The following is a 16,074-nucleotide window of genomic DNA, read 5'->3' on the forward strand; positions in this document are numbered from 1 at the left end:
ACGGTGACCAGAGCCGAGAGCAAATGACTGTTCAGTTAAAGTCTCTGCTAAAGGTGGAGGGTAAAGCATGAATGCAGTCTGACATGAGTGATATTCAGTCACATCCTGCATATTGGTTTAACGCTGAAATTACACAGTGAAAACTGTCCAAATTTATATCTGACAATTGGTAAAAAAAAAAGGTCTGAATTACGTTTTTTAAAATCTGTAGTATTTATATTTGACAATTGGCAAAAACCCTGTATATATAGTATGCAGCAGTGGAGAGCATGAGAGGAGGGGGGAGTTGTTTGTTTTTGACGGACAGTTTGAGGATCCAATGGAGTTGGGAGTTTTCGTCAGAGGCGCTTTTTCATACTTTTCATAGGTTATTATAAAAAAAAACTTTACACAGATGTAAAGGGGGTTCAATAGCATTGATTTATGAAAAAAAAAAAAAAACTGAAAATGGAGTTAGCTGGTCCCGGCTGGACACCGACAATATATAAGTACACTAAGTTGCACAACACTGTCTGATTCTTCTCAACACATGGGGTTCTCAGGAATGCTTTAGACCAGCTATGATTAACAATAATCCTTTATCAGCGCTCAGGTTCCATGGTCTAATCAATACATTATGCACTGCAACTGTGGGTCCTTAACATTAAGGTTGAGAATCAATGACCTAGATGCCACAACAAACAGTCGACAGTTGGACATAACTGATATAATATTGAGTTATTTGTATGTTCCTAGGGATTATGTTACTAAGCACTGTATTCTCACCACACTGTAACAAGCTGTAAAGATTTAGCTCAAAACATGACACAATTGGTAGGCTATTCTATATGGCTGAATGTTTAGCTGTAAAAAATAACCTTGGCATTCGGCTACTTGTTACTGTCAAAGCTTATTCCATTAAGTGCTAGCAGATGTGGTTTGTTGTGGTATCACAAACATAAAACCTACTATCTCTTACAGTTGAGTGAGTTGACTTGTCAACTCTTAATATTACTGAAATAACGTCACACTAATTGAACGTTGCTTTTGACATAGGCCTACAGTATACGTTTACTATTCTTACTGTTATTCTACTCTTGTTGAATATTGGTATTGGCATATTGACTATTAGTAAACTAATTTGATGACAAAACTAGAAAAGTGTGCTCCTCGGAGCACATACAGGTCTCCGCCAGGCCGGGTTGCCTCCCCAGGGCTCGCAAACTTTGGAAGGCAGTCAGTCATAGCCAATTGGAATGGGATCTGAAAAATCTGACTCATACATCTTGATCAGATGACCCCAGAGATAATGTGTACCGATTTGTGTAAATTGTGGACAAAATCTGTAGGAGTAGCAGCAAAAAGTGGTTTGAAAAAAATGCAAAATGGCGGAAAATCGTGTGCGTGTGCGTGCGTGCGTGCGTGCGTGCGTGCGTGCGTGCGTGCGTGCGTGCGTGCGTGCGTGTGTGTGGGGTGGGCGGGTGGATGGGGGTGTGTGTGTGTGGTGGGCGGATGGATAGTGTATCTCTGCCCTACACTTCCTTATTACTACAGATTGCGCGCAACTGCAACAGACATACATCACATTTTTGCTAAACAGGTTTAATTATCTAGCAGTATATTATCGTGCAATGCTGTGGGAGATATAGCTAATCAAGCCAGGAGAGGACAATACAACATACTGTAGTGTACAACACTATTTGTGGTAAAGACTTATTTTTCAGGTCTATATTACTGGTAAGATGTCTAAACATATTTATGCCGCGCCAGACCCGACAGAGACGGTGATATATAAAGAAAGAAGACCGAGAGATGGAAACAGAAGCCATAGAGGTGACACTGTGGACAGGGAACAGTTGAAGCTGAGGAGACTGGAGGAGAGAGGGGAGCACATCTACGAGAGCCTGGATGATGTTAGAGGTCGTGACACCATCGCTGGACCACAGGAGGTCACAGTAAGAAGACAGCCTCGGGGTGAGTTTGACAAAGTTGTGAAATGTTGTGAAGGTGATTTTCTTGGTTGCAAAGTGAAAAAAGAGTTTAATGTACAAAATGTCTTTCCTGCAGCAGGGAAAGATGATTTCAAGGCAACTTTATCTTTACAGCACCTTGCATACACCAGGCCATCTCAGTCCTTCACAGAATGAAAACAAATGCAATCAAATGTGATGCAACAAATAATAAAATGTGAAAATAACAAACAGCACAGCTCAACTGAAGCCCAGGCAACACCTAGCTGTTCTTAGCCATCATTAGGTAGAGTAGGCAGTGTTGAATAAATATGTTTTAACTTAGAGCAGGCACTATGCAGTTTGGGGCCACTCACACAAATAGCCAACGTCTTGTAATGATTTCATTACCCAAGATTCTCTGCAAGCATGTCCAGCACGCTGTGTTTGGCCAGTCGTTGCTTTGACTGGCAGTTCTGCCTTGGTGCCTTATCAAATGCCAAGATGAAACCTATTGTCTCCCCTATACATAGTAATACAGTCAAGCCCCTGCAGGGACCCCCCTGAGTCTATACATTTATGGAGGGTAATTGTCATTGCTTAAACATGTAACTTTATAATTTTGTGGGACATAATATGTTATACAGTATACTGCAGTTGTTAAAAAGTTACATAGTGCTGCTTTAAACTTAAAAATGGCCAGGGTTCCTTCCGGTCAAAATCCTGTTACAATATTTCAAACAATTTGACCAAATTTGTAATAAGTTCCTATGGAACAATAAACATCCCAGAATGAAATTGAAAAAATTGCAGAGGCCAGTGGATAAAGGTGGCCTGGGCGTACCTACTGTAATCTCCCGCCTGGGGGGGGGGGGGGGGGGGGGGGGGTCGGCCGCCGTTTTTTGGACGGATTTTGGTTTTGCCTAATTTTACTGATTTATTATCAAAAAATGTAACAAAATAATGCTGCGCACATATATTATATATAATTTGCACGATTCCCAGAATTTACCAGCATAACATTTAGCCTACCCTAGCCTTCATTACCCGTCGCCTATGCATACACACAGCATGTTGAGTTCACTAACACTGACTGATGTGTCACCTGTGAACATTGACCCTGCATTGATTACAGATTACATGACGTCAGTGTCAGAGCACATTCAACACCCTCATTGTGCAGTAGTTCAACACCCACACTTGCTCTTCATACTAGTTGGTCATCATCGCTACATTTTACCTCACACACATAATCTTTTAAATATTCGTTCTCATCTTGGTTAATGTGTCTTCGTCTTAGTGTCTTAGTGTCTTAGTTTTAGCCAGTGTCTCTGGCTGAAGTTCCTATGAATCTTATGAGATTTATTTTGCCTCGTCAGCTTATGATAGGTGGGTTGCAGCTCTCTTGACATTCAAATTGTCACCACTCATTTCCTGCTCTGTCTGAGTTGGACTCTCAGTGACAGATTTGTGGTGAATTCCACCAAGCTGTTTTTGAGCACTTTTCCTGTGTTTGGGTACAACACTAAATAAGCAGGGCTGTTCTTGAACCTAAACCGATCTTTAGAAATCCGTGTGTACAAGTGCTAGCGTTGCTCTTTCTTCAGACTCTTTTTCTGCTCCAAGCAAATTTTCCATTCATGCACACTTCATATTTTATGTTAGATGTATCAGTTTTACCTTTAATTGTCATCCCCTTGGTGACACTTTGCAACTTTAACACATCCTCATAGTAACTGTGGGCTAGAATTGTGTGCCATGTTTTAATATCATAACACCATCAACATTTTCACCTGTAACAGTGTTTAAATAGCAATCATGAAAATGTGTGCAAATCTTCGAATATATAACATTTGTAAAATATGTTGTTCCAGGGAAAATGTTGTTTAAAAAACATATACTGTATGTATTCAAAGATTTGCACAAATCATGATTTATCAAAAATAGCAGATCTACAAGCTCATAGCACGGCACTCAGTGCCGTGCTATGAGCTTGAATTGCCAAAGAGTTTGAATTGCTTGAATTGTTTGAAGAGTTTGAATTGCCAAAGAAATCTAAAATGACACAGATGCATTCCCGGTCTTAATGGGTTGAGTCCACTGCCCGTGTCGCAGTCCACCTGGTCCTTGAATGCAAACGTGTCATCTTCTTCATCCACTGCTTGTTTCACTTTATCTCACCTTCTGTCTGCAGTTTGCATCCTTGTACAAAAAACTGCACCGGGCTAGTCTTGTTTTGTTGTCTCTTAGCCTCTGCAAACTTACTAGCTGTATTTTCCATTGCAGGACAGAGCTCTAAAACAGTGAGAAGACGTCACAGAGTTGTTGCTCTTTGTCTGGGGATGATGTGTCTTATGCTGATGGTTGTGTTCACAGGCCTGACCGTGCACTGTGAGTAGCCTATTCCATATCACAAAAATAAATAAATAAAACAAACTAGAAAAAGTGCTCCTCGGAGCACAGGTCTCCGCCAGGTCAGGTAAGCTATTGTGGCCTCCTGGTGACGCTATAATAGGCCAACGTGAAAAGGGTGCCATTTCTTCTTAGGCCTTGCACGACAATCGGACACTGACTGCATTCATGATTTGAGGCATTTTGTTAAAAATGTGTTTCGCTAAATTAGACCTATTGGTGGCGCTATAAAAGGCCAATGTTAAAAGGGTGGCATTTGTTCCTCAACATAGTGTGAATGTGCGTGCAAAGTTTGAGCGCAATTGGACGGTGCGTTCATGATTTGCGGAATTTTGTTCAAAACAAGCTAATAATGCAAACTTTAGATGTTAATCTTAGCCAATCAGTATAGAATATGAAAAATCAAACACATCCGTCATGATCACATGACTATAGAGATCATGTGTAACGATTTGCGTGAAATTTGGATAAAATTGGAAGGAGAAGTATAAAATAATGTGTTTTTCATAAGCCCTGGTGGCGCTATAGAAGGCAGATGTGAAAAATGCAGGGCAGAGGTTTTTCCTTGACCTCTAGGGAGTGCGCATACAAAGTTGTACACAGATCGGTGCAGTTATAGGTAAAAACACGAATGGGCCTGTTATAGCGCCACCATGAGGCTGATTTGAAAATGTTCAAATGGTAGTTCTTCCTCGGCCTAATGGGAATGAGTGTGCAAAATTTCACGGAAATTGCATGCTGTGTTCATGATTTGAGGCATTTTGTTCAAAACGGAGCACTCCTGCAAACTTTGGAAGACATTTTTAGCCAATCAGGATGGAATATGAGAAATCTGAAAGACCTGTTTCGTTTAATGACTATAGAGACACTGTGTACTGTAGGAGTACTGTCAAAAAATATGTTTTGCACAAATCGGACTCCTGGTGGCGCTATAAAAGGCCCATGAGAAAAATTTGGGGCAAAGGTTCTGAATTGGCATCCAGGGAATGTGTGTGCACAGTTTCGTTGCGATCAAGACAACGGTGCCGGAGATTAGCTGGTCACAGACGGACGGACACACACACACACACACACACGGACGGACGGACGGACGGGGTGGAAAACATACTCTCTCGCCATGCCTTTCGGCCTGGCGGAGACAATAAGACATGACTCAGTCATGTATACCGGCATGCAGAACGGACACTGCGCAGCGTGTATGCAGAGGTGTAAAGTAACTAAGTACATTTACTCAAGTTTTTACTTAAATTTTGTCCTATATATATATTACTCTGTGTCACAGCGATTTGAACCGACGGCAAGCGTGTATAGTAGCCTCAGAGGCGAGAGGCGTGTCTAGTACCATAGCTTGGGAGGACGACACCGCGGGAGGCATGCGTTAATCCGACAGACCTTTTCTCCGACTATGTGGCATCCGCGTGCGGTTACCCGACACCGCCCGTTCAGATTATGGGAAAGTATCCCCATTGGCTTAAAGGACAGCCAATGATCGAAAACATGTCGAGAATATGTCGAGAAATGACTAGTGCTGAGTCTCTTTGTAGACCCGCATTGCATGCTGGTAAAAACATTTTCTAGTTATGGCAACTACAAAAGCTACTACAGCATTAAACTAAACCTTGATATCTTTTTGACAACATTTTTTACCTATTTCTCATTATTAGAGGCTTGTTATGAGTATTAATACTTGCATTTCCAAAGTACAATGAAGAAAATGGTGGTGTTAAAATGCGCATAAAAAAGAATGTATCTTTTTCTCAAAACAACTTTTCTACAGATGCTTGACCTCATCATGAACAGTAGCAACAGCAGTGTTTATAATCACAATGTTTGTTCCTTTGCAGATAAATTAGCCTATGAACAGTTACACATCAACTACAACGACCTCACACAGGAGAGAAATGAGTTACAGACCCGCTTTGACAACATGACCCTAGAGAGAGATATCCTGACCATAGAAAGAGACAACCTGACCATAGAAAGAGACAACCTGACCATAGAAAGAGACAACCTGATCCTGGAAATATACAACCTGACCCTGGAAAGAAACGAACTGGCCCTGGAAAGAGACAGCATGACCCTGGAAAGACAGAACCTGACACTGAAGAGAAAAGATTTACTGACCAAATACAAGTACATCATTCTGGAGACAAGAAAGTTACAGACCAAATACAAGGAGACAAACACTTTACTGACCAAATACAACAACATGACTCTGGAGACAAGCAATCTACTGACCAAATTCAACAACATGACCCTGGAGACAAGCAATTTACTGACCAAATTCGACAACATGACCCTGGAAAGAAATCAGTTGGAAGGCTGGAGTTTAGGTGAGGGAGGTAGGTTACAAACAGTTTTGAAGAATTATCAGTGTATTTACACATTGCTGACATAGATTTGTCAAATTTGCTGTAAATAATTCAGCCTAGGGAGTGACAGAGTGTAAGTGTAAAGGTTTCAAGGGTGTTTAATAAGGTCCATGCAAGGTACCAGTGGGAAACACCTGTTAAGGAAGTGAAAATATGGCTGCTGTGAATAGAGCCTATCACAGTGTGAGTATTTAAATGCCATGCAGTCTACCAACATAGGCTGCTTGGTAAATAAGAAAAAGATCCCAAAAGGGTCAAAAGGTAGCACATCCAAAAATGTACAAAGTACTCACATTTCCATTGTAGGCTGCTTGGTGTTGCTGGCTGTCGGTCTTGTGACTTGGGTCCGCATTTATCTGCCTCTAATGCTGTCTGACCTACAGTACTATGCTTCTTTGAGAATGAATAATTTGAATACCTTGTGATTATGTTGTGTAATGAAAACCACATTGATTATAGTTGCACAATCTGGCCTATTTTAATCACGTTTATTTTACCTGCAGCACGCACGCACACACACGCACGCACGCTCCTGGCACAAGAAGAAGGCGGTAAGTACTGAAGGAAAACAAAGCAAAAGAGGAGGACTATATCTTGTGTCTTTCACTAAAAGTCAATGAAAGACAAATAACAGTGTAGCCTAGTTAAGGTGGTCTTTGGTTTAAAAAACAAAAGGGGGAACCTTCACTCTTCCAAAAAGTGAAAACGCTTTAATTTAAGGCTATAGTTCATCAATGAACTGAAGAGTAATGAACAGAGTAAGGCTGTTGGCAACAAACTTATTTGTTTTTCTTGTCGTATAAAAATCAGCGATATGCAGATTGGAGTGGAATAAGTACAAATAGATAACAGGTTAAGCACATCAAGCCTAAACTATTATCATAACATTCTCTCTGTGTCTCTTTCTTATTCTTATTCTCTCTTATTCTGCCCAGATGCTGCTTCTAAGTGCTGCTTCAAGTTTCAGTATCGCACCAAGCGCCTGCCTAAGAACCACGTGGTGTCGTTCCAGCGCACAGACAATCGGTGCTCTATGCTTGGTGTTGTGTGAGTATTATGCTATATTTACAAGTGTACCTACACATAAGCCCAGTGATGGAAGAAGTACTCACATGTTTTACTTAAGTAAAAGTATCAATACTGCAATGTAGCTACAGTATACTCTGTTACAAGTATAATTTTGTACTTTGGTAAAAGTACAAAAGTATCAGCATTAAAATATACTTTTAAGTACCAAATATAAAAGTACTGTGTGTGTGTGTGTGTGTGTGTGTGTGTGTGTGTGTGTGTGTGTGTGTGTGTGTGTGTGTGTGTGTGTGTGTGTGTGTGTGTGTGTGTGTGTGTGTGTGTGTGTGTGTGTGCGCGCGTGCGCGTGCGTGCGTGTGTGTGGCTTTCGCGGTTTGGCCAGTGATTTCCCCACAAATGGGACGAATGGGTTCATTGTTCTGTTGATGCCTGAGCAGGACACTGACAGGCTGCTGTGACGCAAATTCTTAACATGCATGCAGTGGAAAACGCAGCTAACCAGCATAAAGGCCTTTGCACACAGGGTGCGATTAGTCAATCAGTTTTTACCGCATGCGAAAAGACGCACAAATCGAACTGGGTTCGATTGAAAAAAAAAAACGCATCGCCACATCGCATCGCCGCACGGGGTGTGCATGAGGTCATTGAGAACCATGTGTTCATTTAAAAAATGATATTGTCCGTTTTTTCTGTGCGGAAAATCGCACCCTGTCTCACAGGGGCTGAAAGAAAAGGTTAGGTTTAACAAAAACGAAAAATGTTTTGTCAGAAGATTGGAATTTTCTAATTAAAAGAGAGAGAGGGAAAAGGGGTGAAAGGGAGAGGGGGAGGTATAGAGAGAGGGAGGAATAAATAGATGCAACACTGACCGACTTTGGTTGAAAAAAAAGGGGGAACCTTCACTCTTCCAAAATTATTAAAAGACTTTAGTAGTTACTTTGCAGATATGAAATATTTCATTATAAAACATACATTAACCACTTTAGCCCTATTTTATACATAGGCTGTTTGAAAATAGCCGATCCACAAGCTCACAACGCATAGCATCGCTACGCGTTGTGAGCTTGTAGATCTGCTATTTTCAAACATAGTACTTTTACTTTTGGTACTTTTGGTACTTAAGTATATTTTAATGCCAATACTTTTGTACTTTTACTCAAGTAACATTCTGAACACAGGCCCTATACTTGTAACAGAGTGTTTTTATATTGTGGTATTGCTACTTTTACTTAAGTAAAATATCTGAGTACTTCTTCCACCACTGGTGCACAGACTGTATTAAGTGTTTTTTTCTATTTTTTTTATGATTGGTACTATAGTACTTTTCTCCAGTCCATTCAGCTAAAGCAGAAAATACATTCCTTAAAGTGGCAGGGGCCCCCAGAATAAACAAACTGGGGGAGAATGGGATGTCCAGGCCTGTAATCATCTCTAATCTCTCATGTATAGCAGACAGCACTGGAAAGCAGAAGTCACCATAATAGTGACTATGAATTCAAAATCAAACTAGAAAAAGTGCTCCTCGGAGCACAAGTCTCCGCCAGGTCAGGTAGGTTATTATGGCCTCCTGGTGGCGATATAATAGGCCAATGTGAAAAGGGTGCCATTTATTCCTAGGCCTTGCACGGCAATCGGAAACTGCATGCATGATTTGAGGCATTTTGTTCTAAAAATGTGTTTTGCTAAATTTGACCTGCTGGTGGCGCTATAACAGGCCAATTTTAAAAGGGTGGCATTTGTTCCTCAACATAGTGTGAATGTGCGTTCAAAGTTTCACCGTAATCGGACGCTGCATTCATGATTTGCGGCATTTTGTTAAAAACGGGCCACTCCTGCAAACATTACATGTCAATGTTAGCCAATCAGGATGGCATATGAAAAACCAAACAGATCCGTCTTGATCACATGACTATAGAGATCATGTGTACCGATTTGCGTGAAATTTGGATCAAATATGAAGGCTTAATATCAAAACATGTGTTTTACATAAGTCTGCCTCCTGGTGGCGCTATAAAAGGCAAATGTGAAAAATGCAGGGCAAAGGTTTGTCCTTGGCCTCTAGAGAGTGTGCATACAAAGTTTTACACTGATCGGTGCAGTTATAGGTAAAAACACGAATCGGCCTGTTACAGCGCCACCATGAGGCTGATTTGAACATTTTCAAATGGCATTTCTTCCTCGGCCTAATGGGAATATGTGTGCAAAATGTCACGGAAATTGCATGCTGTGTTCATGATTTGAGGCATTTTGTTCGAAACAGAGTACTCCTGCAAACTTTGAAAGACAATTTTTGCCAATCAGGATGGAATATGAAAAATCTGAAATGAGCCGTTCTTTTAATGACTATAGAGATACTGTGTACCGATTTGGGGAATTTTGGCCAAAATTTGGAGTAATGTTCAAAAATGTGTTTTGCACAAATCGGCCTCCTGGTGGCACTATAAAAGGCCCATGTGAAAAATTTGCAGCAGAGGTTCGGCTTTGGCATCCAGGGACTATGTGTGCACAGTTTCGCTGCGATCAAGCCAACGGTGCCAGGGATTAGCTGTACACAGACAAGACAGAATGACACACACACGGACGGACGGACGGACGGACAGGGGGTAAAACATACTCTCTCGCCATGCCTTTCGGCCTGGCGGAGACAATGAAACATCTTAATGCTGAAAATATTCTCTCTCTGTCTGTTCTAGGTTCACAATGAAGAATGGTGTCAGGTTTTGTGTCGACCCAACTCAGAACTGGGTCCAGAATGTCATCGACTCTTTGGTTGATTTTTAAGTCCTCACTGTATTGCCTATTTTAATGTTTTATGCTTTTGCTTTTATTTTATTTTATTTTTTGTTTGCTTTATTGTTAAATTGGTTGTAACTGTAACTGTATTCTTGCTCTGTAAAGCACTTTGCGCTGCATTTCATGTCATGAAAGGTGCTATACAAATAAAGTTTATTATTATTATTATCACCACTGTGGAGTCTAGAGTCTAACAGTTACAGTGTTCTGGGTGACTCTGGGCGGTCTAATACCTGGTTACAAAAACAAGTTCCAGACCAGCAGTTGGTTTTGTGGCAATGCTTTGAGATCAGGGCTGTATTAGCCATTGGGCCGTCGGGGCCCTTGGCTCTCATGCAGGGGCCCTTCGCGGGGAACTGGGCCGCGCGGCCATCGCCAACTTACTAAAATGAAATGTATAGGTTAATCAAATATCAAATATGTGGGCCCCTCCTCTGTATTTACAGCTGTGATTCTCGCTGGGTTTGAGGCCCTGACAAGGGCTCCTGGGGCCCTTCCATATATGATGGAATATGATTAAGGATTTCATATCATACATACCATACCTGTAACTTTCACTACCCGCACCCAAAAAAACGTGTTTGCCCAAAAAATAAGGGGGACCCAAATTGGCGGCCCAGGGGCCCGTGCAGGGATTAATCCGTCCCTGTTTGAGATGAACACCAAGCTTTGCTTCCTTGTTTATAATTTATCGATCAGTGGTTTATATAATGAACTGTTTTCAGTTTTGTTTTAATTTATTACTGCAGTTTTTTTATTGAATGTAGTGCTGATCAATTGCTGTCTGATACCGTATTGTGCTACAATAAAACAAAGCATTTGTATTTCCTAATTAATCCATGCTTTGGTTGTGTTTTCATAGTAGTCAAGTCAAGTCAAGTGAAATTTGTCATTTTTCACACACTCCTCTATCATATTTTAACTAACACCTTATACCACCACACAAGCATGCTAACAACGACCCTAGAACAGACATCAAAATGAACTATTCCGACACCAGTCCAGAGAACTAACAGTTGCATTCGATGACTCAAAATTCGTCCACAATATATTCATGAAGCACATTTAAAACAAGCTCCAAGTACCATAGCAGGTAACTAAAATAACATAAACAACAAGACACACACAGGCACAAATTCTAAAATGTGAACTTTGAGCCTGGACTTAAAAGAGATCTGTAACTGTTGGAATGTCTGTCATATAGGAGCCCATGTATGTCTTCATAAATAAATAAGATATATGCATGCATGGACATACACATCCCATGTGTGTGAGAATATCATCTGTTATAAGTAGGATCTAAAGTCTCTGCGCACAATAGGCTCTATGCACAGCAGCCATATTATCACTTCCTTCACAGCTGTTACCAATGATACTAATGAAGGCTCTGTTCCATTTAGTGTAGCACAGTGGTTTCCACGACCCCCATAACTCTGAGAGTGTACAAATGGAACCAAATGGACCCGCAAGGGTCCATTTGGTTCCACACCTGTAATGGTTACATGGTTACACACCTGTAAGGGGCCATTTGGAAGCCCATGAGGGTCCCTGGACCCCAACTGCAGACCCGCTGGTGTAGCAGAGTGTTTCCAGTGGGCCAACATGCACAATATCAGCACCCTGACTCTGTCTGACCAGAAATGGAACAGAGCCTTCATTAGTATCATTGGCAACACCTGTGAATGTCTTCATAATAGAGCATCGCAGTTGCGGAGATCCGGCTGCCGGAAGTAAATACTCAATGCATTTTTCCCATTGACTTTTCCAAAAATATTTATATCAATGAATTTAAGCCTAGAATCAAGCCATCCAGGATTCTGGTGAATCATGACCATAAAACCTTTTTTTCTGTGATTTTTTTAATTTAATATTTAATGATATGATATACTATGTTTAATAAATACCCTTTGTTTTGCCGTTTTCAAAAAAGTTTTTTCACAGAATCAAACGTTTTATGGTCATGATTCACCAGGATCCTGGATAGCTTGATTCTAGGCTTAAATTAATTTATATAAATATTTTCGGAAAAGTCAATGGGAAAAATGCATTGAGTATTTACTTCCGGCAACTGGAAGTGGGCGGGAACTGCGACGCTCTATTAAGCGTGCCAACGACTCGTCACCACGGGGGGCGTGGCATAGTAGCTGCAGACATACTTGAGGGGGGGCAATGTTAAGTCAACCTGGTTTTTACCCCTCAAAAATGTCCGCCGCTACCAAAAGACACTTGTTGACGCCCCCTTCAGGATTTTTGGCACGCTCTATATGGCTGCTGTGAATAGAGCCTATCCTAAAGTCTCTCACTTTGCTGTCGTAGTCAGTGCTCTCCAACAGCCAGCAGATGGCGTCTTCGCTGTAGAGTTGAGTTAAATGTCATTGGGGAAAACACTCCTTGTAGTCTTCTTCATAGACCAAAATTATAGATAGGCCCTCATTTATCAACGCGGTGCAGCCCGAATAATGAGCGTACGGCGAGATCACGGCATTTATCAATATATCCTGACGTGGGCTTCATCATACCGTAGGCTGAAATCTCACGTCTGGTCGAGACCAGTTGTTGACGTTGGCTGCGCCCGTTTATTCCATTCTAGACCTGCGGAGCACCATTGTCTGACTGTGTGACAAGCATCTGGACACATAATCCACTCCTAAATGTGTATATCTACACTAATAAATAATCGCTGTGAAAATATATCATTTTATAAAGTAATTTAAACAAACTGCTTTAACAGTCATTCAGATAAGATTGTAGATCTGTCTGTATTGCAAATAGCAGATCTACAAGCTCACAAGCCAGCGAGCTTGTAGATCTGCTATTTTCAAAAATATACTAGGAACCCATGTATGTCTTCATAAATAAATAAGATATGCATGGACATGTAAGAATATCATCTGTTTGACAGATTTATAAGTAGGATCTAAAGTCTCTGTGCACAATCCTAAAGTCTCTCACTTTGCTGTCGTAGTCAGTGCTCTCCAACAGCCAGCAGATGGCGTCTTCGCTGTAGAGTTGAGTTAAATGTCATTGGGGGAAACACTCCATGTAGTCTTCTTCATAGACCAAAATGATAGATACTGTGTGTGTGTGTGTGTGTGTGTATGTGTGTGTGTGTCAAGGGGCAAGGCTTGGATATTTACGATGAGGCCAACACGGAAGCTTATGAATGGCCAGAGTGGCGCTGTTTTACCCTGCGCCGACCTGAAGTGTCAGAAAGAATTTATTTTAGCGCAAGTGAATGGGTTTTTGACAAACTTTAGACTAGATTTTCTTACCGTAATAAAAATTGTCATAAATTCTATATGCTTCCAGTCGCTAGTTTAAAGTCTCCTTTCAATCATCATGATATGCGTTTTGCTAAATTATGGTCCCATTTATTCTAAAATTGACGATAAAGTAGGCTATGCTCCAGGAGGGGCGGGATGATTTGATTGACAACCTACACAACCAATAGCATTCATTCCCCGCCCCCGCTCTTGATTGACAAGCTACCCAACCAATAGCATTTTTGGGGGTGTTTTCCGGTTCGCTGGTCACGTGTCTGGTCTCAACCAATAGCGTTTGAGTTCCGGCGTGGCCAACTGTATATATTAACGATGGAGGAATGCATGTTCCTGAACTATCGGCTTCATTTTCGTTCTGTAGAAAGCAGGGGAGTGGCTTTGTCCATTCTTTTTTACAGTCTATGGTGTGTGTGTGTGTGTGTGTGTGTGTGTGTGTGTGTGTGTGTGTGTGTGTGTGTGTGTAGCAGCGCAGTGCGCTTGAAATCGACGGCGTTTCAATCGGCTGTAAACGTTAAATGTGACTCATTCAGGATGCAGACAATATGGGTATTGGAGAGTAATTACAACGCATAATGTCTCATTTTAAAACCGAAGGAACAACAAATGGAACGAAATGGACCCTTTCGGGTCCATTTGGTTCCATTTGTACACTCTCAGAGTTACACACCCACCATAAGGGGCAATTTGGGAACCAAAATGGAGTGTTTCTAGTGAGCCAACATGCACAATATCAGCACCCTGACCAGAATGGAACAGAGCCTTCATTAATATCATTGGTAACACCTGTGAAGGAAGTAAGAAGAGGCCCAATGTCTTTCCAATATGGCTGCTGTGCATAGAGCCTATTGAAACCTGTGCCCGAAGGACAAGTCAATATTTGGACCCGACCCAACTTGGTTCTCAGGTCGGGGCTCGGTTCTTAGGTTCCGGGCAGACGCGTGCTACACAGGCTGGCACCTCTGCAGGTGTGGAGGAATGTGGTGGGGCTAGGGTGCGCCCCTAGGTCGGTGGTTCTCAACCTTTTAAGCCTGCGACCCCCTAAAACCATCATTTTTCAAATGCCCCCCCCCCCCCCCCCCCACCCTGACAAGCACTTGGAATGTAGGAGTTGAAGCATTCAATTTTGCTTGACTCGGTTCCACAGATAAATATTGTGAAAATAGCAGATCTACAAGCTCACAACTTGAGCTTGTAGATCTGCTATTTTCACATTTCAAATTATATTATTTGAAATTTTGGCCAATGTTTGACCAGTTTTTATAGTATAGTTTAGAGTTTTAGATTACTTTTGATGCAGTAATGTTCTTTTGCTTGACTTTGTTTTTGAGGTATTAAAAAGGTCTTAAAAGTACTTAAATTCTGACTTCACTGTCATCTGGGGACCCCCCCAAAAAAATCATGTGGGGACCCCCTGGGGGTCCCGACACACAGGATGAGAACCACTGCCCTAGACGAGTAGAGGGGGGGTAGGGCGTGTGGGTGCGGAGGTCAGTGGCGGTCTAGAGTCTAGACTTCTAGTGGGGCTGCGCCTCGGGCTGGGAGGCATGCGTTAATCCGACAGACCTTTTCTCCGACTATGTGGCATCCGCGTGTGGTTAGGGTTAGGGTGCGGGTTTGGTTCGGGTTTAGTATTGGAAACGTCGGAGCGCTGCGCTGTCGGAGGAATGCGCTGTCGGACTAACGTACTGAACCCCCTCGGGCTGGTATGGATGACAATCTCTGTCTGTTCCATAGGTTCACAATGAAGAATGGCGCCAAGATCTGCACTAACCCAGCTAAGAAGTGGGTCCGGGATCTCATCGCCTCGGCCACTTCAGTCTAACGAGCCAATTTGAAGGTTCTGTGGGACACAGAAATGCCTAAAAGTTCCAGACAACCAATTGTTTTTAGGACGGCAGAGCGCAAGCGAGCTGTCCTCTATAACCAGGTTTGAGGCTCTGAGGAAAACGGGGAGTTAACCTCTGAAGCCTTATAAAGAGGGGCGGGCATAGGTGAAAAGGGGGCGGGGTTTGGTAAGCAACTCTCTGTTTGTGGGAAAAAGGGGGCCGGTTTGCTAAAAAAGGGTCTGGTTGCCACCGATTGGTTGCTGCAACTTGGATTCATGCAGGGAGACGCCCCCTCTTTGCTCCGAACACCGATTGGTTGCTGCAACTTGGATTCATGCAGGGAGACGCCCCCTCTTTGCTCCGAAAAATTTTGAACGGCCGCCTGTTGTTACAGGCACTCAGGCACTGCAGAGAAGTAGACATATAGACTATGGAG

General features: G+C 42.1%; 2 protein-coding genes across 2 annotated transcripts in view; both read left to right on the plus strand.

Annotated features, from left to right (window-relative positions):
* LOC311062531 (C-C motif chemokine 4-like) overlaps window positions 1–16,074 on the plus strand; it is a 405,685-nt gene that overhangs the window by 247,207 nt on the left and 142,404 nt on the right. The window lies entirely within an intron of this gene.
* On the plus strand, window positions 1,722–15,634 carry LOC311063788 (uncharacterized protein; the record flags this gene model as incomplete). Its single annotated transcript, XM_084083388.1, has 5 exons — window positions 1,722–1,953; window positions 4,215–4,319; window positions 6,185–6,682; window positions 7,648–7,759; window positions 15,547–15,634. The coding sequence occupies 5 exons, from the start codon at window positions 1,722–1,724 to the stop codon at window positions 15,632–15,634; spliced, it is 1,035 nt and encodes a 344-aa protein (XP_083939514.1).

This window comes from Gymnoscopelus microlampas, assembly GCF_963454915.1.
Source record: "Gymnoscopelus microlampas genome assembly, chromosome: 16".
NCBI lineage: Eukaryota > Metazoa > Chordata > Actinopteri > Myctophiformes > Myctophidae > Gymnoscopelus > Gymnoscopelus microlampas.